Here is a 22631-nt window from a genome sequence, read left to right as displayed (position 1 = left end):
CTCGCGCATAAACACATACACACATTCCAATGCAGCGCGCAACTGGCTAAGATGGCGTCCGAGGCCAAGTTCAGCTCAGTACGGTTTGAGCAGAGCACCGAGAGAGTTGTCCACTGCGCCGCTGGCTGAGCTGTGCACGTCTGTTGGCTCTGCGCAAAATAAAGTGAACAAAAAATAACACAAAAATAACATAAAATTGGCAATACGAATTATTATTAATAAGAAAAAAACAAACAAAGACTGCGCGCTTGAAAATCGAATTGAAATGTTGACGGCGTCACAAGCGAAATAAATGCGGTAGTAATATTAATTTCTATATATATTCAAATACAAATATATATATATGTATTTGTTTATTTATTAATGGCAATGTGCAAGTGCATGCAAATGTGGTTTCTGAGCCGCGGCCTGTGTGTGTGACAAATCAGTTTGCAAATAGCTTGCAAATAGCCTGCAAATAGCCTGCAAGCGGCATTTGTTTTCGGCCACACCACACAAAATTGTCCAATAAGAAACGCAAAACTGTGCGTGTGCGTGTGTGCGTGCGTGTTGCCTGTGTATTTATGGAATATGCACGGTGTGCTACAACAACTACAACAACAACTTTAGCTAAATACAACAAGCAGCAATAAGCAAATACGGCCTGGTAAGTACTTTGAGATACAAATGTATCTTTTGGTCGCTCGCAATTTGCATTTCGTGGCGCTTTTTGTTGTCCATTAAAGTTTGTACAACTGGTATTAACTGTTAATTTTTATTAAATACAGCCCAAGCCAAGCAAGCAACACTTGCCAGCTCTAAAATAGATACACCCATGTGTGTGTGCGTGTGTGTGTATGTGTATGTGTATTTGTGTATCTATATGGCTCAGCCGAGGCGTTGACGGGCGCTTTGCTCCTGCTCCACGTTGTTGATTTCTTGGCCGCTCTGCGGTCGTCGCCATTGCAGGTCAAAGATCCCACAAGCAAGTTTTGTCTAGCAAACGTTGTTGCCTCGTTCTTTAGCCAGCGTCTATCGTAGTTTCCACCATTTCCACTGCTTCCACTTCTCTTTTTTTTTTTTGTAATACTCTTGTCGAGGGTATTATTGTGTTCTCATGAAATGTGTAACGCATGAAAGGAGTTTTTTTCCAACCCCATAAAGTATATATATATTCTTGATCAGCAACAACAGACGAGTCTTTACGGCCTTGTCAGTCTGTTCATCCCGTTTAAAGCCAACTTGCAGGCAGTATAGAAGTCGGCATTAATCGGATCCACTTTACCGCCGTAGAATCAATCGAAAATAATGTGATTGAATAAACAAATAATATAATATATTTTTTTTTAATATATCTTGATTAAACTGGGTATTTTTGAGTTCCACCATGCTTCTCACATGAAAGCCAAAATGTAACAAATCGGATTACTATATCATATAGCTCTATGGGACGTTTGAGAAATGGGAAAATGGAAAACTTATTTGATTTTCTAAATATGTTGACCAAACTCAGCAATTACTACTCAGCTTCAGCATTCTTCGCACATGTCTGCAAAGTCGTTAGCCACATGTCTAAAAGAGTATTCAAACTTCGGCATGCCGTAGTTAGCTGTTCTTTCTTGTTTTTATTTTGTGTTTCCATTCGGCTCAAAAGTTCTTTTGCGCGCTTAGGGCGCTCTGTGGCCATAGTCAGCGCCAAAGTTATGCGTTTGACTGTGTGTGTGTGTGTGTGTGTGTGTGCGCATCTGTAGCTGTGTGAGCTGTGTATCTTACAGATACAAGTTTCTGTTTGTTTGTTTCGCTCGCTGACTCGCTGAGTTCTTGGCTGCGTGCGCCGCTCATTGTTTGTCTTGCGTCTTGGCATTTCCTCTCTGCTGCCGCTGCTGCTGCAGTTGTTGTTGTTGCTGTTGCATATTTGTGGTATCTGCTGTATATTGACGTCTCGGCACATGCAAATCTATATTGAGCAGCTTGCTGTATGTGTGGCCAGCTCTGAACCTTTTCTAAGTGCACAAAAAAGCAGCTATCATTTATCTTTATCTTTGGACATATATCTGTTGCGCTTTATGCCGTGCTCGTTGCCAAGAAGAATTTCAAAAAATTGGCGAACGGCACAGCAACTTTCACATTCAATTTTCTTTTTACCAAACAATCACTTTCAAAATTGTGATGCTTAACTTGTTGGCACGGACAAATCATTTGATAAGGCGCACTTCTTCTGTCAAGACGTTGGCACAATTCTCAGCCATATAAATTGTGGACACAAATTTTTGGCGACCTCTAGTAGTTCGCACCTAATTACAGGTGCCAAGTTCTACCGTTAGTTGGCCGTTTCATTGAATACCTTTTTGCTATCAGAGCCCAAAGATTTCTGGTTCTTATGCTTGCCTCGCCTGGTGACTCGTTAGTTTGTGTGGCTCTCTTCCTCTTATTGTTGTTTTTTTTTTGTTTTTCTCTGTTGCGGCGTAAATTAGTTAACAGTATTTCTCATAGCTATTAACGGTGCTGCCTGATGATTTGTTGCCTAAAATAAGAAAAAAACAATCTTAAAAAGCAGGCCGATGCCGCAATCAGATCTGAGTGCGTTTCAATTCGAAACAATTTCGATTTGAAAACGAAAGACTTAAGACACAAACTTGTGGCCAAGACAAAGTCAAAGGCGCAGCAGCAAAGCGACTTAAGTCGAATTGATTGTCAGTTTATTGCTTTGTGGTGGCTTTTAGCCAACGCGGCGGGTGGTGCTGGCGGTGGTGCTGGCGGTAATGCTGCTGCCAGCTTTGTCTAGCCAACATTCGTTGCCTTTTAAAAACGGGTGTGGCTGCAACTCTGGCCGAGAACTTGTTCTTGTTGTGTTCTTTCTGTTCTTTTTGGCACTTGGTTTATGTGTTATTATTTTTAAACTCTGGCCCAATGCATTGACTGGCCATTAGCTGCGCTTCAAGAGTCATGATTCATTGCATTTAATGGGCGACTCTCCGCTGAAGACAGCGACGACTTTAAGCCCCAGTCCCTGGCCCGCTCCACCAAGTGAAAACTTAACGAACCGCAGCAAATGAAAAAGAAATTTCCAACATAGGCATTGATACAAAGTACAGAGCAGGTTAATTTGGGTTTTATTGTAATTAAATTAACACATAAAACGCGGCATAGAACAGCTGCATAATTAGACGAAGAAAGTGCTATACTAAGTATATACATGTGAGCATCCGACTGGATGCTACACAGCTTGTGATTTTTATGGCCGCTAAAGCCAGAAATTCATTTCACTACAACATCAACTTGAACTGCGTGTCTGGCAGGCGAGGCCGTGTCGTCGGCGACAGCGTCGGCGTCTGACATAGAATCAGAATTGCAGGCAGGCCTAGAAAAGTATCTCTCATGTGTGTGTGTGTGTGTGTTAGCTATGTAACTAGGCAGATGCACACGCGCGCACACCCCAACGTGCTGTGCATAAATCGTGCCATGGATTTATGTCACTCAGCTTTGCAAGACGTCGTGAGTTTTGGCTTGATCTACAATAGGTCCGAATAACAATCAGGCACAGTGTTTCTGGGCTTATTTATAACCGAAAATAGAAAACTGTTGAATTAAAACGTATTAATATTATACTCCATTTTATAGTGTGAATTTAAACCAGCGACTTTCCGCTTGCTAGTCCGATGAATCGTTTAGGTATTCCTTAACTAGGATATCTTATTTACCAATATAATTTTCCTTAGTTCCCACAATTTGTATTCAAATTTCCGACTTAGTCTCCGAGTTATCGTGAAAAGAATAATACAACAAAATTCTATCTGATATCTCTTTCAACTAAATTCAATTTTTCGAACAGCTTAAAGATATTTGGAGTGATATCCTTGGGCTTATTCTTCGTTTTTACACCTTCTTTTAAGAAAAAATAATAATTTGTCCAAATCTACTTGAAAAAAAAAAATAAAATAAAATTTCCTAATAGATTATTTGAACTGAATGTTTCTTTTTATGCTTGACTAAGCATTGCCCAAAAGAACTGCATTCGAACTATTTTTTCTTGTAACTCCTTAAAAGAACTTCGCTTGAAGAAAATAAGTTCTGACAATGTTTTATTTTTCGCAATTATAGTCTATAATAATGACACATTATAGATTTGCTGGGGCTCGCACCACTGTGTCCAGACGGCGCCATGGGCCCAGCTCTGTCTGTCTGGGCGGGTGCGTTTGCTGTCTGGGATATGTCCAACCTAGCTGGTCTCTCGCATTTTTATGCACGCAAAAAAAGAAAAAAAAAAAGTGGTATTTTGTTTGTCATGGAATTTGTGTCAATTAGAGTGGCGCACGTGAGCGGTGGGGCGGTGGGTTGTTGGGCTGGGCTGGTTTTTGATGGTCCACAATCGAGACGAACGAACATTGGCATGCAAATTTTTGTCGTTTTGTGTGTGTGTGTGTGTGTTTTTTTTTTGGTTTGTTAAGCGACTTTCACAAGTCGGTTGCAACATACATAGGAAAGTGTTTTGTGAGCGGGGAACCGCGTTAATTGCCTGTAAAGATGGCCAAAAACTGTAGCATGGAAAACGGCTTGGCTCGAGGCAATTAATAAAACTCTGACCTTGCTGTGTGGGTTTCCAGAGCGAAATGTAAAAACCTTAACTGAAAACTGAAACACTTGAAATTGAATATGGCAAACACCCGCAGCACACACTCACACACACACATACACACACGCACGCACACACTCGCAGAGGGCTATGCAGCCATGACGAGTATTTGTTGACGGCATGACATTAACTTGGCTTTTATTTTTTGGGGTCACAGTTGGAGCGCGCTTTGCCGATGTCAGCACAAAACGAAGTTTGGCTTTGGCGCATTCTTCGGCTCGTTATGGTTTTGTAGTTTTTCACGAGATTGCCTAATTTAATAACAATTGGCTGAACTTATTCGGTTGTGGCCCAGTTATAAATGCATTTATTAAGCCAGCGAAATATCTGCTACCGCGCAATTCTGTCTCCTAATTCATTGAGCTCGGCAAAGAGTACTAGTATATTTTTCCGGAAATTGGCAATGCTTGAGTGATTTTTTTGCAACCGCAAAGCATATATATTTTGATCTTAGCTTGTCGTCTAAAGCAGTAAGGCTAGATAGCTGACGAAGATCGTCAGTTTCTATTCAAACTTGTCTCTCTTTAATATTACTTAACAATTATAGCAATAATATTTAAAATAAAAATAATAATAAAAATAGAAAACGTAAAAATATTAAAAATATTATTAGTATCTCAAGGAACCGATGTTCTGTTTTGGTTTTTTAGGCAACAAATTTTCAAAAATAAAAACAAATTGTTTATAGTAATCTTAGCTCGAGAAGTAATTTCTTATATTATTATCATGTTGTCTTTTAATATGTTTTCAAAATACTTTCAGTTTATTAAGCTCAGTTTTGCTTGCGCCAAATCTTGTTAAGCTCTACCATATAATTTACCCGGTACCATTTATAGAAACTTACAACACATATTAAGTTGAGTTATTTTGTCAGCTAATAATATTTGCAAGTTTTGCTCCAAAATACACCAATATTAGACTACCTTCTCAAATAGCTTCCGAGGCAAACAGGAAAACAGTTTAGTTTTTTATTGACAAGATTTCTGTGATACGTCAGCTTTAATATTCATAGCGTTGTCCCGTAAATTTATTTGTTAAATAAAAAGAGCTACATTAAAAAAGCTAACTTATTGAAATTGACTTAGCTTGTGTTCTAAATCGTTCTTAGTCATTTCTCAAGATATTGGCTTAGATAAGTTAGCCGAATGCTAAGTTAACTGCCGCATGAGCAATTTAATTGATATGGTATTAAATCTTTGGCACACCTTGGCTATAGCTGCTTATTGTGTTTTTTTTTTTTTTAATTTTACCCGTTTTAATGCACATTTATTAAATCACAAATCTTGGCAGCACTCATATAGACAGCTCCAGACATTCGCAACGTTCATTTAATGTACATTCACAATCTGTTCATAATCAATTTTCAGGTACGCAGCGTCAACTTTCACAAAAATGTGAATCTGTTTTTTAAGCTTCTTTTTTGTGTTTTTTTTTTTTTTTTGGCCCAAGCTGCGTAGAGTTGCGTGCTCAGTTGACTGACTGTCGCTTATCTCAGCTGCTGCTGCTGTTGCTGCTGACTGATGCTGTGTATCTATGAGATACAACAAAATTTGCATACTTGTCTGTCCGCTACAAATTCCAACACAAAATGTGCTAAGACTCAAGCCCAAAACTCTGGAATCGAGTGCTCAATTAACACACATATTTTTAGCTGTGTGTATATACACTAGATACACTGTGCAAAATTTTGGCTTAAATTGAACTTCTTATGGTTTTGAACTTAAGTTAAATCAAGTTCAAAGTCAAATTAAATTTAAGGTGTAAACTAAATTCAACTAAACAATTAAATTCAACATTTGAAAACTTTTGACTTGAATTGAATACTAAAATTGGAATTAAAAGTTCTTCACTCATTCATGTCAGCATAAAACAAAGAAAAACTCACGATTTTTTGATAAAGTTTAAAATGAACTTCGGAATTGCAATTAAGGTTATTCCATTTACAATTTGTATGCTTGTTGCCCTTCACCTGCACTTTTTTCGTTTTTCTTTTAGCAGCACATGTAAATTAAATAACAAATGTTTTATTTTATTGTTATAAATATAGTAACAAAATATGTTATTAGTTAATACTTAAACTTCTATTTTAATATTCAAATAGATAAGATGTCTGAGTGGCACAGCCAGTAAACGGGTTCGAATCCCAAGTTTGGATGTTGTATTGTCTCAACTAAGCGCCTTAGATGTTAAAAAAGCTAGGCTGACAGTTTGTAACTATATCTACAATCCATGCGAATTTTGAGGATTAAACACCCGCGTAGCTATGAAATTTATTTGTTATATAAAGGGAACATCAAAAATCGTATATCTTAATAATATTTATATCAATTTTCTTGATTTATTTGTGTTCTGACCAAAAAAAAACGCAATTGTTTACTGGAAAAGTCTCAGTTGGTTTAGATTTAAGGCTAATTATTAAATTATTTTAAACAAGCAAAATGCTTAAAAATATTAACAACAACAATTTTGTTCAGTGTACAATATTGGTGGCCAATTCGCTTGCCTTTGCGCTCAAATTTATCAACAATTTCATTTAGCCGGACAAGTTCAACAAACGGCTTTTCGCTGCCGCCGGAATGTTGCTCCGAAACTGGTAATCAAAAGTCTTGATGTTTATTATTATCAATTTGCAGGGGCATTACGATTAGTATTAGTCAGCCCCGGCAACAGCAAAGTTCCCAGCCACGCCCAAAAAGGCCTCAAGCGTGGTGTGTTGTTCTTTTTTTTTTATTTTTAGTTGTTGCTGTTGATTATTAATTGCAAATTGCAACTGCGACCCACTTTGGTTCAGTGCAATTGGCATTTATCATACGATGTCTGGCAGCCAGAAATTATGCCACAACAGCAACATTTTCACTTTCTCGTTGGGGGGCAGAGGCCGGGCCAGAGCAAGTGCTTGTTGCCGCGGCAAGGCCTGGACACACTGCCATCAGTCAGTTGGCAATCAGCGAAGAGAGCTTTTGATTTTGGGTGGCTGCCCAGTTAACCTGTTGCCGGCTGCCCAGTTAACCAGTTACCCATTTTCGGGTTTCAGCCAGCTTTTGAAAACGTGGCCGATGCCGGCGGCGAGCACTGCGCAAGGGAAACTTCCGAATGATGTTCATTATACACTGCACAAAAGGGTATTATAATTTTGTCATGAATTGTGTAACGCATGAAAAGAGATAGCTTTGAAGCCATCGTCAGGAAGCTTAGCAGTGGTGCGTCTCCAGGCAGTACATATCTCGAAATAGACTGGATCGGAAAACTATATCTTATGGCTGCCAAACGAACGATCGCTTAAAAATGAAGTTCTTTGTTTTTCAAGAGGGAACTTGGCATTTATGAGCTGTGCCTGGTTAGATAACTCAATCGGAAGAGGCACTCGAAAACTTTTCCGTATTTCCAGATATCTTGACCAAATGCAACCACCACGAGCTGCACAATTCACCTGGCATATGCTACAAGCTTTGTTGTTGTCCAAAAGGGTATTTAATCTGCGGTCGTTTTTGCTGGTTTTTCTTTTTGGTTAACCCAATTGAATTGGCTTGCGCGTGGGAATGCCGCTCAGACCTAGACCGCAAGAGTTCACTTAGCCAGCTCGCGGCAGCCTGTTTGTAATCCAATCAGGCAGCAAACACACACACATTTCAATGGCTCACAAAAATCACATCTCGAGTGGCTGCCCACAAAAATACAAGAATGAAAAAGAACAACAAAAAAAGTAGACAAATTATTATGGTCAAACCACTTGGGCACTTGGGCGCGCACCATTAAGTCATATAATGTGAGCACAGGCCAAGCAGGGACTGCTGCTGCAGTTGCTCCTCCTTCTGCTGGTCATTCTCCAGTTGCGTCTAACTGCATTTTTGCATCAATGGTCATGTGCTCCGGCCAGACATGCAACGGTTAGCCACTTGTCAACTGCCGGCTGAGTGCCACAAAATGCGGCACAAGCAACGGGAACGACAACAACAACAGCAACAACAACAACAACAACGGGTCTTAGTTAGTGCGTCTCGCTCGCTTACTCTGCTGCTTTCTCACACCCAATCCAGAGTCTGGAGCCGGCAGTTGGCCAATTCTTGACACATTTGTTGCACTCCTGCCCAATGGCATAATCTAATTGCAAGCGCATTTAAGCATTGCCAATAACCGTTGGCCAATTAATTGCTGGCATCGGGGCACCGTTGACAAACGTGCCACATCCGCTGTGCCGGCCGCTCATCGTGTGGTAGTTGCATGTATAACTCAAACAACTCGTTGCCACATTGCTTCTGGCCACACAGTTAATCTATGATATAATTCTGGCCAGGCAAATTTAACTGTGTCAGACTCCAGTAATGCAGCCTGTTTCCGACTGCGGAACTCCAACTTTGGCCCACAAATTCTGGTTTTTCGATTTCGTTTTGGTTTTTTTTGTCGGTATTTGCCGCAGCTGCAGCTGCATGTGGCACATGCATAATCTTTTTTTTTTTTTTTTGGCTAGCTGGCATTTTTGGCTGAGTTACACATACTCAGATAAATATGTGTAACTTTGTATCATGGGTTGGGTAATAGATACTTACATGCTTATACTTACAGCTATATAAAAATCTTTTGAAAGTGGTTGAGATTGTTGAAATATTGAGAGGTAGCAACTATTTAAAGTTATGTTAACATGCAAGAGTTACGTGAACTTTCAGAGGAAAATATCCTGTGCTCAACTACAAAGCTTATCACTAGCATACAGAGATTTGTGATGTAAATCTATACCCTTGCATAATCGATCTTTGGTTAAAGACATTTGAAAAAACCACAAAACTATCCCTATAAAAAAACTTAATATAAGAAGCACAATATGTAAGAAGGGGTAACTTTTTTTGGGATTCTTAAATTGTCTTTGTAGTACTTTCCTTTCAAAAAGTAAGGCATGTTTTCGAAACACATGAAAAGTGCGAGCTGGTAAAAATACTAGATTCGAGACCTCTAGCCTATAAATCTTCGAGCTAATACAACTCAGCAGCTGCTGAAGTTAATATACATTTTATGAGATCATTAAGGTCTCCAAATACCCACATGTAGACTTAGGTATATGGTATATGCATTTCCACAGCCTTGTTAAGCCTTCTTATTACCATTTTCCAAATGGATGCAGAGTGATTTGAAAGACATTTTGGTTTATTCCCATGCATCTGATATGCAGCACCAGAAAAATCACTTTCATTTTGCCAACCGTGCAGTTTCAGTTGTTCAACTCAACGGTTATGCTCTATAAAGAGCTGTTTTCATATATAATTTTTTTGTTGAACGCACTTGCAGCAAAGAGCCAAATGATATATGTGGGGAGCACATATAGATATCAACGACAAGACGAACACATAAATCAATGCGATGCCCTCAATATACGCAACATTGATTCATGCATTCATTCACTCACTCATTCATTCATTCCTTCATTCACTCATTCAGTGCAACAAAGCGACTGCCGCCAGGTTTTTAGTCTGTAGGTTGGAGTAGCTTTAGGTAGGTAGTTCCTCTTGAGTTAAATTTACATTATCTTTGAGCGAGGGTATTAAAGGCAAAAAAAAACAACCTTTTGCTTCCACTTTCACTGCAATGGCCAAGTACATACTAAAATGCCAAGAGACAACAATAACAAGCAGAGCAAAAACAACAAACATGAAAATCGAAAAAAACAAAAACAAACAAACAAAAATCAACTAAACTGAACCTTTAGCCATAAGTCGCTATATAACAAAAATGATTTTAATTAAGGCGCATTTAACACGCAATTAAAAGTGTTTACAATGGTTTTTTCTTTTTTTTTAGACTCAACAAAAACGTATATTTAATAATACATAATGCACATGACTCTTAACTAAAGCATTTCAAATATGCGGTAATCAAAGCGTTTGATGCGTTTTCTCATTCACACATTTTACAACAGCTCCTACTCCAACTCCAACTCCAGCTACAGCTTCACTTTCAGCTTTGGCTCTAATTATGAGCTAAGCTGCAAATTATATAGTATAGAAACTAGGAGAGAACGGCACGCCGAAGCATAAATACTCTTCTAGACATATGGCTTTTGGGTATGCAGTTATGCAAGAACTTAGTTTTCGACTTATTGTTCAACAATATGCAACAATTGACATATTGCTCCGATCCACCCATTTCCGCTAAACGATAATATTCTGATAAGGATATATGAATAGCATGGATGAACTCATAAATGTCTAGAAAGTTGAAGATATGTATTCCATATAAAAACAGCAAATTCAACCGATGTTTCCAACAGAAACTGTATGATATATTATTACGATCCAGCGATTTCCGATTTGATAAAATTCTCGTGGGAATGCCTGAAAAACATGGCAGAACTCGTTAATGTCTTAGAGTAGTTTATATAAGAACTAAGTAGTCGACTAATTCCTATATGATAAAGTATTGCGATCTAGGCGCTTCCGACATACGTACTGCCTGCAACTGCAAGAGGAACCTATGCAGAGAGTTCTGAAGTTAGCTTTCAAACTGAGAGAAAGACGAACAAGTCTATAACGACTCGCAGCGAACCGAGAGCTATACAACGAAGATGTCTTCTTAGCTTGTGTTCTATGAGTTACATATTTCATGACAAAACTAGTATACCCTCGACAGGGGCATAAAAACACAAACTCAAATCTGTGGCAGGCGGCAGCTGGCAGTCACTTTCGCCAGTTGCCACAGTTGCGCCCAAATAATGAAATAAAAGTAAATAATAATAAACACTGAGAACACTTGGCTACATAATCTCGCACCCACTTACAGCTGTTTAAGCCAACTTTTAACTGCTCGCGTTTGCTTGCAGACAGAGACACTCACACTCACTCACATTCAGACTGGCACTCATGATGCACTCATGGTGCACTCACTCTGCAAACGGAAACGCATACGGCTGGCTGCCTTCGCGCAGGCAAAAATCAAAGAAACACCTCAACTGGCAACAGGTGCATTTTGTGGCAGCCACCGTTTTGTTGCAGTTACACTCGGATTGCATAAGTGCCACATTTGAGCGCAACTTTGCGGCTCATTTGCATCTGCGTTTCTCGCATTAGCAATTAAAAACGCAGCTGCCGTGTCGAAATCTTCACAACAACTGCAGCTTTATTCTCCGCTTAATGCGAGATTTTTAGATTTGTTCAAGTCAAGAAAATTAAATGTGAAAAACTGAACAAAAAAACTTATTTGAATTGGTTTCTTTGTTTCAAGTTTTTATACCCTCTAAATGTGAAAAGGCCTAAAGGTATTTTATTGCCACGCTACAGCCAGACATTTATTTGGATACAGAGAAACTAGAGTTTCTTCTACATTTTCTACAAGTTGCGAAGAGGCTTACACGTATTTTGTTGGAGCTCTGCAAATAGACATTTACTTCTATCTAAACCTTTTACTTAGCCTTAGTCATACATTCTTTTACCAGTTGATAAAGAGGTTTAAAGGATTTTTATTGCAGTTCTGCAAATATACATCTAATTGAATCTAGTCATCTATTTGGATCTAGAGAAACAAAAGTTTCTTCTATTCTATTCCACAAGTTGCTTCAATTAACTCCGAAAATATATGGTAAAAGTAAAAAAAAAACGATTTTGATTATTAAAATTTGAAGTAAATTTTATGCTTAATGCTTAATTTAATGAATTCATAAATTTCATAGTTTATCAGTAAAATAAATATTATAGTTATTGCTATTACTTGTAAATTATGTTTAGTTTAAATTAAAGTGAAAACACACAAAAAGGGGACTCAGTTGTGCACGTTTTACTTCGTATGCTGTTTGACGCTTGCAATTCTCAACAAGTTAAAGCTAGAGTTGAAAATAAAATAAGATTGATTGATTGATCAGAGAGGTTCTTGAAATATCTATGCAGACAAGTTTCTCATTCATGGTACATTTATACGTTATTGTGCGTTGATTAATACCCTTCAAATTAGAAATTTTGTACCAGCCAGCCAGCTGAATATTAGTAGAAACAATCTAACATACATTTAGATGTCTAAGCTTAGCTTAGCCTAAGTTCGAAATTGAGCTCGAAAGCTTAATCTTTGATTTGGGTTGTCTCTTAAAAATGTATTTAAATGTGCTTATTTTACTTTAATCTTTAGAAACAGGGTATTATATAGTCAAAGCTAACGCCTTGTCTGACTTTAACAATAGCCGACTGTGAGGTGTATGTTGTGTGTATGTGTGTGTGTGTTGTGTGCATGTGTGTATTGTGTGTGGCTTTCATTAAGCTAATTCCCGCAAATTATGAGTAATAACCGACACGCTGGCATTCTTGACCCAGTTTAACTGGAAATTAGCTACATTTTTGGCACCAAGACACTAATTCATTCCATCTATCTCCGTCCCTCTCTCTCTCTCTCTCTTACACACTCTTTGCAGAGCATGGAGCTGAGCAACTTTTCCAACAATAAGAAAATGTCACGCGAGGAGCGTCGCTACTCGGTGCCGCATGGTCCCAACACACCGCTACCGCCGGCGGCATCTGAAGATCTGCATGCCTGGTCCATTTATAGGTGAGTGCGGAAACGTTGTGGGCGTGCCCTTGATGCATCCGCTGCCACTGCCACTGCCACTGCCACTGGCACTGCTGCGGCAGCTGCACCTGTTTGACAATTTTGACGCTTGATTTAACCGCAGCCAAGCGGAAGTTCAAATGCCATAACTCTAATTAGACGCATTGACCACGCCCTCGTGTTTGACAATGACATAGCTAAGCGCAGCTCTAACTCTTTCTTCTCTCCCCCCGCCCCAACCCACCCCCCACCAACCTGCAGGCAAAATCTGAACTCTGACTTCACCGATTCGGCGCTGGGCTCGTCAGATAAATCACCGCTGCCATATGGAAATTTCCAGCTACGCGACACCACAGTGCAATCAATCTTAAATCATCCGCGCTACGGACCCAAGTGAGTAACAACAATAACAACAACAAGAACAACAAAAATGAAAAACATTATTAAATATCTATCTACATACTATGCTGTTACACACATATTAACATTCGCATCTTCAATTAACAACATTCCTTGAGGCTGACAAGTTTCTCGACTGTGATGATAAATACAGCATTTTTATCGAATAATAATTTAAAAAAAAATAAAATAGTTTTGCAAATAAATCAAAAAATATTTCTTTTATACGAATTGAAATCTTGAGTTAGTATAAAAAAAAGTATGTACCATTTAACAGGTGTACAGTTAATGTTTAATGTTTTTGTTAACCCAACTCTACATTTAAATTATAATGATAATGAAATTTATGAAATTATTTTTGAAAATTCCTGGATTTTTATATGATTCCCAATCCAAAAAGAATGCTACGGCGCGGAACTCTCATTCTAACGTATAGTATCTGAAAGAGCTTGTGTTTTTTTGAATAAGTAAAGCTAGGAAGCTAGCTAGCTAGAATAATTAAGCTAAGGATATCCTAGAACGTTCAATCTAATCCTTAATTTTATTATTTTCATTATTATTATTACATTCATTATTATTATCCTGGAGCTTGAACTCGCAACCGGAAAATATTGATTTACAATTTAAAATTGTTCTCTTTGGTTTTCATTCCAAATTTCAAAATATAAAACTACGATAACTATAACCTCCCAGTTATACCTTGTATGTATGTATGTTTCTTGGTACCAATTAAAGTAAAAAGATCAAATATTTGATTTTTTTAGAGTTGATTTCAGATCCAGACCGACTTCTTATTGATTGCACTCTTCTCGCTCTTTCAGATCGCCTCTAGGTTCGAACATGTACACATATCTCAAGTTTGGGCTGCCGCGCGTCTTTCCGCCTAACGCCGGCTCACAGCGCTCCCATCGACCTGGTCCGGGACCGGGCTCCAGTGCACTGGGCGGCGTGCGCGGCCGTGTGAATCGCGGCTTTCGTGACAGTTCGGGTGCCCCGGCGGGCGCCGGCTCCAGCGGCTATGACAGCAGCGACAATGAGACCACTCGCAGTCGTGTGCCGCCCAATTTGCGTAAATATCGCAGCGAGTCCGATTTCCGTGCCATCAGCGGCATGGGCATGGCCATGGCGCACTCACGCCCAGAGTCACGGGCCCAGGGCGGCGTGCCGTCGTCGGCGCTGCGTCAGGCGAACAGTCGCGCCAGCATTGCCGTGGGCCAACATCATCATCTCCACCAGCAGCAGCACCAACAGCAGCAGCAGCAGTACATGACCAATGGCAAACACTACGGACATCGTTCGCACAGCGAGGCTGATCTGCTCGGCGCCGGATTGGGCGGGGATGGAGGCGGCGGCGGACTGGGCTATGATTATGGCGAATCGCGCATCTACGGCAGCTCGCGGCACGGAGCGCAGTACGGCCGCAAACAGTCGAGTCTGGGCCTGATATATCCGAATATACAGGTGCACTGCCTGGACGTGAGCCCCTGCCTGCACGGCGTCTCGCTGCAGGCAAAGGCCGGCGATCTGTTTGCCATTATGGCAACGTCACAGCGCGAGGGCAGCGCATTGGCCGAGTGCCTGGCGGGTCTGCGCGAGCGTCTGGGCGGCGAGATTCTGATTAATGGCCAGCAAGTGAATCGACATGGGCTGCGCGAACTGTGCAGCTATGTGCCCGCCCTGGAGGTCTCCTCGCTGGATCCGCGCATGAGTGTGCAGTGTACGCTGAATTTCCATGCGGCGTTGCGCGGCCCGCTGGATCGCAGCGATCTGAAGGAGCGCATGGATGTGCTCATTGAGGATCTGGGGCTGAATACGGTGCGTGCCTCAAATGTCTCGACGCTCACCCATTCAGAGAAGCAGCGTCTGAGCGTCGCCTGCCAGTTGCTGGCGCAATCATCGCTGCTGATACTCGACCAGGTCACCAGCAATATGGACATATTTGACACGTTCTTTCTGGTGGAGTATCTGCGGCAATGGTGCAGCGGTGGTCGCATTGTCATCATGACTCTGCAGCCGCCCACCTTTGAGATATTGTCCATGTGCTCCGGCGTGCTGTTGCTGTCCGGCGGACGCACCGTCTTCTCCGGCAGTCGCGCCGATTTGCCACGCCACATGGGCGAACTGGGCTATCCGTGTCCGCCCTTCAAGAATCCAGCGGATTATTATTGTAAGTCCGGCCGCTAACTATATGCTTATGTGTATGTATATCAAATTCCTCTGTCTCCCAGTGGATCTGGTCACCTTGGATGATTTGTCGGCCGCTGCCATGCTGGAGTCATCGGCGCGCATCGAATCGCTGGCCAATGCCTGGGATCAAATCAATTCGGAGCCGCCGCTGGCCGCTCCGCCCGCCTCGCTGCCCAATTTTACGCTGAAAGCGGGCTTCTTTGGCCAGGCCAAGGCGCTGGTAAAACGCTTTGCCGGCTACAAGCAGCCCGGCTCGCTGCTCACTTGGATCAGCAAGCTGATAGCCGCTGCGGTGCTCTCGCTCTGCATTGGTTGCATCTTCTGGGATGTGCCCGCCTCGGATCCGCAGTTGTCCTACAACGATCGCCTTGGCTATCATCATTGCGTTATGGTGCTGGCCTACTGGCCGCTGGTCATGCTAACTATACGGGACACCCAGGAGGATCGACGACATGCGGAGCGTGATATACGACTGGGCCTCTATTCGCGCAGTCTCTACATCATTGTGCAGGTGGGCCAAATCTATAGCAAACATCCTCTTGCACACATAAACGAATGTCATGTACTTTATTTATGCCTTGCAGAGCCTGCTCGGCCTGTTTCCCAGCTTGTGCATCTGGCTGGCCTATTTGCTGCCGGCTCACAGCATGGCTGGACTATATACCTATTCGAATAGCAGCGACACCGGCATCTATTTGTACATGGGTAAGTGGGACAGCAGAAAGAAGGAAAAAAAAAACAGAATCTAGAAACCCAATGCGATTGTGTAATTCTTTCTACAGGGTATATGCTGCTCTATCTAACGCTTATACAAACGCTGGCCTTGTTCTGCGCCCATCTGCTGCCCTGCAAGGTCTCTGCCAGTCTGGTGAATGCCCTCATCAGTCTGGCACTGTCTGCCGTCGGCGGTTATCTGGTGCATCCGCGTAATCTGTCCAAGCTGTGGTCTTGGCTGCAGTTGGCCTCACCGCAACGTTGGCTGCTGCCCGTCCTGGTACAGGATGAGTACAGTGCCGAGACGCTGGCCAATTCCGCGGGTCTGCAGCTGTGCCGCAATAAGCAGGTAAGCTAGCCGGAAACTGTAAATTATGGAATTTTTATACTCGTTCACAATGTGAAAGGTATTGGTTGTGCTATCATGCTGGCCCTTCGTCCATTTTAATGCAATTCGTTTGCGTTATTTAAGTTAGAGATTTTAACCATATTTGATGTGATGACTACTGATAAGATTGCTCGTAACGGTAGCTCGACGCTGAGTACAGGGTATCTTCTAGACGGATACTACCGAGTCGAGCACTGTTACTTTCTATCGTTTTAATTGGACTGTGACCGAGTATAACGCAGTCGGATAAACCCGACTGAGATATTCCTACTTGTTACTTATATGTCTATTCGAATTGTAGGTGCAGCATCAGGAGATCATTGTCCAGCAGCCCTGCCCGCCGCCCAATGGCACACAGGTGCTGCACGATTATCAGCTGCTGCCGCAGCAACATGTGCTGGATGCGACACTTAGCTATGATCAGACCACATCTGTGGCCCTGGTGCTGGGCTCTGTGTTGCTCTTCTGTTTGACATTCATAATATTTGTGTGCAATTGCCGCGGCGCGTGCCGCAAGCGACGCAGCCGGCGCTACTAGGCACTTACTTGTAGCCGGATTTGTCCAACTGTACATTAGTTAGCAACTAAATTTCTTTTTAAACAATAACAAAAAAAATGTAGTCGAGACAGCGAACGTTTAACTAACTAAGGCAAGTGTTTTTTATTGTGTGATTGAAGGAATGTTGCGTTGAATATGATAAAGGGTCGCAGTATGTATATATTCGATTGAGCCAAACTGTATGGAGTTAATGATGGAACAGGCGCAAATTGGTGTGTGCCATGATTATGCCATGCTCATCACAGGCGGCAATGACGCCCGCATCATTGGTGGAGCCCGACGGACTGGCTATGTAGGAGACGCCGCTCTGCAAGAATAAAAGTGAAAGTTAACCAAGAGCTAAAGAACAACAGTAGAGAAGTACGCACAAGTCTGGCGCGATCAATGTTATCGCGGAAGGGAAAGAAAGCATCAGAGCCGAGTGCCACACCGTTTAGCTGCTTCAGCCAGTCAAGCTTCTGTGCTGCCGTCAGCTGCTCCGGCGCCTTATCGAACCTATTGGGCAATACAAAGAAGGAAACACACGTCAAGCAGAGCCGGGGACACAATTATTAACAAACTGTGCACATACATGCCCTTGAACTGCGCCAATGGCATATCCTTGCCCACGGTTCCATTCACATAGTTATCGATGGCATTCGAAATTTCAGCACGCTTGACGCCCGCCTTGAATTTCATGGCGGCCACATTGGGATGCTGCCGCAGCCACCAGTTGTCGGCCTTTTCACCAGCCAGACGAGTACAGTGAATACGCGACTGCTGGCCAGCGCCAATACCAATCACCTGCCCATCGCGGGCATAGCACACGGAATTGCTCTGGGTGTACTTGAGCGCAATGGTGGCCACAGTGAGATCGCGCACGGCGGACTCGGGCAAGGGTCGGCGTTTGCTGACCACATTGGTAAAGAGCTTGGCATCAATGGCGGCATCGTTGCGCTTCTGCTCTAGAGTCAGGCCAAAAATGGTTTTGCGCTCCACAGCGCTCGGCTCGTAGTCGGGATCCATCTGAAAGGGTTCACTGGATTAGTGCGGGCCTCAGTTGTTTATGAGGGAACTGTACCTGCAGAATGCAGTAGCTGCCATTCTTCTTCTTCTTGAGTATCTCCAGTGCCTCCGGCTCGTAGCCAGCTGCAATAATGCCATCAGAGACCTCACGCGATATAATCTTGGCCGTGAGCACATCACAGACATCGGACAGCGCCACAAAGTCACCAAAGGAGCTCATACGATCGGCACCGCGTGCCCTGGCGTAGGCTGTGGCCATGGGCGTTAGCTGCTCGTATAGATCATCCACCATGCAGAGCTTGGCCTGCGTCGGACTGAGTGGCACGCCCACAGCGGCGCCAGCAGGCGAGACATGCTTAAAGCTAGTTGCCGCCGGCAGCTGCAGTGCCTGCTTCAGTTCCCTGACCAGCTGCCACCCATTGAGCGCATCGCAGAGATTGATAAAACCGGGCGAGGCATTCAGTACACGCAGCGGCAGCTGTGCCAGCTGTGTGTACAGCTGCGCCGGCTTCTGGTGCGGATTCATGCCATAGCGTAGCGTCAGCTGTGAGGAGCCAGCGCCATACTGTTTCCGAAAATAGTCCGAGATGGCCTCATCATAAATGGCCGTATGGGTAAAGGCCTTCAGCGCCAAGGCCTGACGCGTCTCCAGTGTGGTATCGCCCTTGGCGCTAATCTCGGCCAGCACCTTGGCATAGTCGACGGCCTCACAGATGACTGTGACACGCTGATGATTCTTGGCTGCGGCACGCAACAGCGTTACGCCACCAATATCGATATTCTCGACGGCATCGGCCAGACTGACATCTGGCTTGGCTATGGTGCTGGCAAAAGGATACAGATTACAGACGACCAGCTGAATGAGCTCGTAATGCTGTTGCTTCATATCAGCCAGATCGCTGGTGGTGGTGCGCGATAGTATGCCCGCATGCACGGCGGGATGCAGCGTCTTGACACGCCCACCCAGCATTTCGGGTGCGCCCGTTATGTCCGAGACATCCTTGACATTCAGACCAGCGCCACGCAGCGCAGTAGCTGTGCCTCCGCTGGCAACCAGTTGAAAGTCCAGCGCGGACAATTTCTTCGCCAGCTCCTCCAGACCCGTCTTGTCTGAGACGCTGAGAAGTGCTGCAGGAAGAGAAGCGCGTAAATTGATTTAAAAATTTATATGTTTATTGTATATAGTCTTTGATCTGCCCACCTATTTTCTTGGTTGTCATTGTTCCTAGTCCTTGGGCTGCTCCTGCTAGCTGCATGCGTGTCAGTTGGCAACTGAAATGCAATTGAAAGATGAAACGATTTCAGTGGCCAGACGTGGACTTGGATTGCACAAACATGTTTTCGCTTTTCGCCTAGGCAACGACCTCTGTGGGCTGCGGTTTAACTGATAGCAATTGAAACCCGCCCCATTACATTTCAGAGGAAGGGTAATCTGATGCGCTTGCATCAGCAAAAAATCAAATAAAATATATAAATAGATCAGTTTTGCTTGAGTTGCCGACGATCGTATGCCCTTTGGCAGATTGTTCCTATAAAAGCTATACGAGTTCGATATTCTATAAGATGTTGCTTAAACTAAAGAAGCATATTCTCATTTCCTTATTTCTAGTCCTAGGCATATTTTTCGATACTCATATTTTTAGTCTCAGCTAGTCCCCTCAATTTTTTCCAGATTTTTCCTATAGATGCTATAGCATCAAATTGTTTGGTATTCGATAGATGCTTTCTGATGTAGTCCTTGGATAGTCGAAAAGATTTGCTTTAATTCGAGAAGCATTGTAGTTTTGAGCTCAAAGTTCCGTTTTCGACCGATCGGTATATTATATAGTAACCCGATGCTAATAAACTTTTGCTTTTTGTAAGCCCCTTGATGTTCATATTTGTCAACTTTGGCTAAAAAATTTGTAAAAGCAAAATCGATATCAGCATTATAATAAAGTAGTCTTTTGTTCAACAGCTTGGACTAATTGGAAAGATTCAGCAAGATCATACAAAAATTCAATCTTTGTAGTTCTTCTGGTATCTATATAATGTAGTTGCCCGACTTATAGGATTTCGATACAGGTTTACGTACTGCCTGCTGCTCAGCTGAAGTACTGAGAGACTTGTTTGGATAGAAACAGATATGGTTTAAGAATATATATACCTATATATATATATACGCACATGTCTCCTCCAATGCCTAACACGTATCGTGACATAGCTAAAATATCCTCGGCAAGTGTATTGCAAGCTAATACTCAGGTTTTTATACGTAAATACATTTATTACTACATCTGTCTGGCCGTCTCGGTTACAGCGTCTTATCGGGAAGCTCGGCAACCGGCTTCGATTGGGGTCTAGCTGCCTGTTCCGCCTGTTCTGCCGCCTCTCGCTGCTTGCGCCGCTGCGACTCGCGGCGTCGCTTGTGCTTGTTTGACTTCAGATGCAGGCCCCACTGATATTCACCGACGAAATGACGCTCGCAAATGGCACAAAAATGGCTCGTCTCCTCGTTTAGATCGGCGCCAGGATGCACACGTCTGGCAATGGGCAGAATCTCGCAGTTTTGCGCCTGGCAATAGCTGTCTATGATGCACTCGGCACGCTTAAAGACCGCTTCGGGCCAGGCGCTCACAATGCTGGTGTCCAGCTCGTATAGATCGGGCACTTGTCGATCTTTGCTGGCCAGAAAACGATTGTATATCCACTTCAGCTGCTTCTTGGAGTAGCGACGCGTGACCAGCTTCAATTCGGCACAGCAGCTGCTCAGCAGCTTGAGACTGGCAGCGAGATGCTCCGCCTCGCTCTCCATGGCCAGAAGCTGCTCCGACGTGGGCAGCTGGTATTGGTGCGCACTTAGGTACGCCTCTAGCCTGTCATCCTGCTGCGCATCGTATTTCTGCAAATATGGCACAAACTCCTTGTAGCCAATGGTCTGCAGCACGCCCTTAGTGTACGCCTGCAAGGTGACGTTCGCATAGCTGTTGTGGAACTGACGCAACTCCTTGAGCAGACCCTGCTGCAGCATGCCATCAACTCGTTTGTCTAGCCGCTCATTCAGCACATCCTGCTGGCAGCGCAGCCAGAGTAGTATGGTGTGTGGGTAACGCAGTGGACCACCCAGGCGATTGCCACCTGGCTGCTGGCGCTGCTCCATTAGCTTTTCGCTCAAGGTCTGGCCCGTGCTTTGGTACACCTCAATGGCGCGCTGGATCTTGCGCCGATTGTTGGGATGTATGCGATTCGCGCTGCTGGCATCAATCTGGGCCAAACGCTGATGCAATTCCGCCGTGGACATGCCGGCCATTAGCTCCGCGGACAACTGTTGTTCAACTGTTGCTGCCTGCTCCTCTTTGGTGCTAACCAATATGTCCCACAGCAAGGATTCGATATAGTAGTTGGTGCCGCCGACCACAATTGGCGGCTTCGATTTGGCCAGCAGCTGCTCAATGATGGGTAATGCCGCATTGCGAAAGTGCGTTACGGTAAATGGCTCAGCCGGCGTCGCAACGTCCAGCAGATGATGCCGCGCACGTGCCTGCTCCTCCTTGGTGGCCTTTGCTGTGGCAATGTCCAAGTTTGTGTATACTTGCATGGAATCCGCGCTGATTATCTCGCCGCCAAAGCGCTCGGCCAGCTCCAGCGATAATTTCGTCTTGCCCGTGCCCGTGGAGCCCAGTATGACTATGAGCGGCACCTTGCGCAGCATTTGGCACGTTTAATTTAATTGAATTCAATTTTAAATTGAGCCACAAGTGCTTTGTTTGTTGTTTATTTTCGCTAGCGAATCAAAGTGCGCATGTGCGAGAGAGACAGACAGTGTGGCAGCTCTCACGTTTCAGACACGTGTTAGTAGGAAACTACCTGTTGCTTTAGCTTCAACCAAAATGCTTATGTTTAAAGTAGACTGAATAACATATAATGTGAGCTTTTCTTAACATTTTAAGCATAATTAACTTTCATTTAAATTATTAATAACTTACAAGAGATATGCGGGCTAATGCTCACGGTGCCGGTACCTTTATCGATACTAGTTTTTTTTATCGATAGTAGAGATGTGCTGCTGCGTTCAGACTAGGCTCGAATGAACTGATTATCAAAACGAACTAATGAACTTAGTGAACAGAAACGGTTGTTTATTCATTTGATATGAATATTTCTGTATTTCTTTAGACGTGTGCATTCAGCTACCAACAAACTAATTATAATCGTGATGCCTTTTATATCGATGTTATTTTTTCAATATATCGGAGTTACATCGGTGACCC

General features: G+C 43.1%; 3 protein-coding genes across 3 annotated transcripts; 1 reads left to right on the top strand and 2 right to left on the bottom strand.

Moving 5' to 3' along the window:
• Positions 1 to 98: 98 nt before the first annotated feature.
• Positions 99 to 17462, top strand: LOC115761745 (ATP-binding cassette sub-family G member 8). The gene is made up of 8 exons (XM_030703642.1): positions 99 to 646; positions 12996 to 13129; positions 13391 to 13522; positions 14350 to 15695; positions 15757 to 16226; positions 16300 to 16420; positions 16498 to 16778; positions 17119 to 17462. The coding sequence occupies exons 2-8, from the start codon at positions 12999 to 13001 to the stop codon at positions 17353 to 17355; spliced, it is 2718 nt and encodes a 905-aa protein (XP_030559502.1). The 5' UTR covers positions 99 to 646; positions 12996 to 12998; the 3' UTR covers positions 17356 to 17462.
• Positions 17454 to 22398, bottom strand: LOC115761747 (bifunctional purine biosynthesis protein PURH). Its single transcript, XM_030703646.1, has 6 exons — positions 22347 to 22398; positions 19583 to 19653; positions 18437 to 19509; positions 17948 to 18381; positions 17745 to 17871; positions 17454 to 17683 (listed from the first exon to the last, which is right to left on the bottom strand). The coding sequence occupies exons 2-6, from the start codon at positions 19635 to 19637 to the stop codon at positions 17564 to 17566; spliced, it is 1809 nt and encodes a 602-aa protein (XP_030559506.1). The 5' UTR covers positions 19638 to 19653; positions 22347 to 22398; the 3' UTR covers positions 17454 to 17563.
• LOC115761748 (tRNA dimethylallyltransferase) lies at positions 20599 to 22282 on the bottom strand. The gene has a single exon (XM_030703647.1). The coding sequence runs from the start codon at positions 22070 to 22072 to the stop codon at positions 20675 to 20677; it is 1398 nt and encodes a 465-aa protein (XP_030559507.1). The 5' UTR covers positions 22073 to 22282; the 3' UTR covers positions 20599 to 20674.
• Positions 22399 to 22631: the final 233 nt, after the last annotated feature.

Source organism: Drosophila novamexicana, unplaced genomic scaffold (assembly GCF_003285875.2).
Source record: "Drosophila novamexicana strain 15010-1031.04,08,12 unplaced genomic scaffold, DnovRS2.1 tig00000485-arrow-pilon, whole genome shotgun sequence".
Classification (NCBI taxonomy): Eukaryota; Metazoa; Arthropoda; class Insecta; order Diptera; family Drosophilidae; genus Drosophila; species Drosophila novamexicana.
Note: the sequence above shows the minus strand (reverse complement) of the source record. Positions and strands in the feature narration are given on the sequence as shown.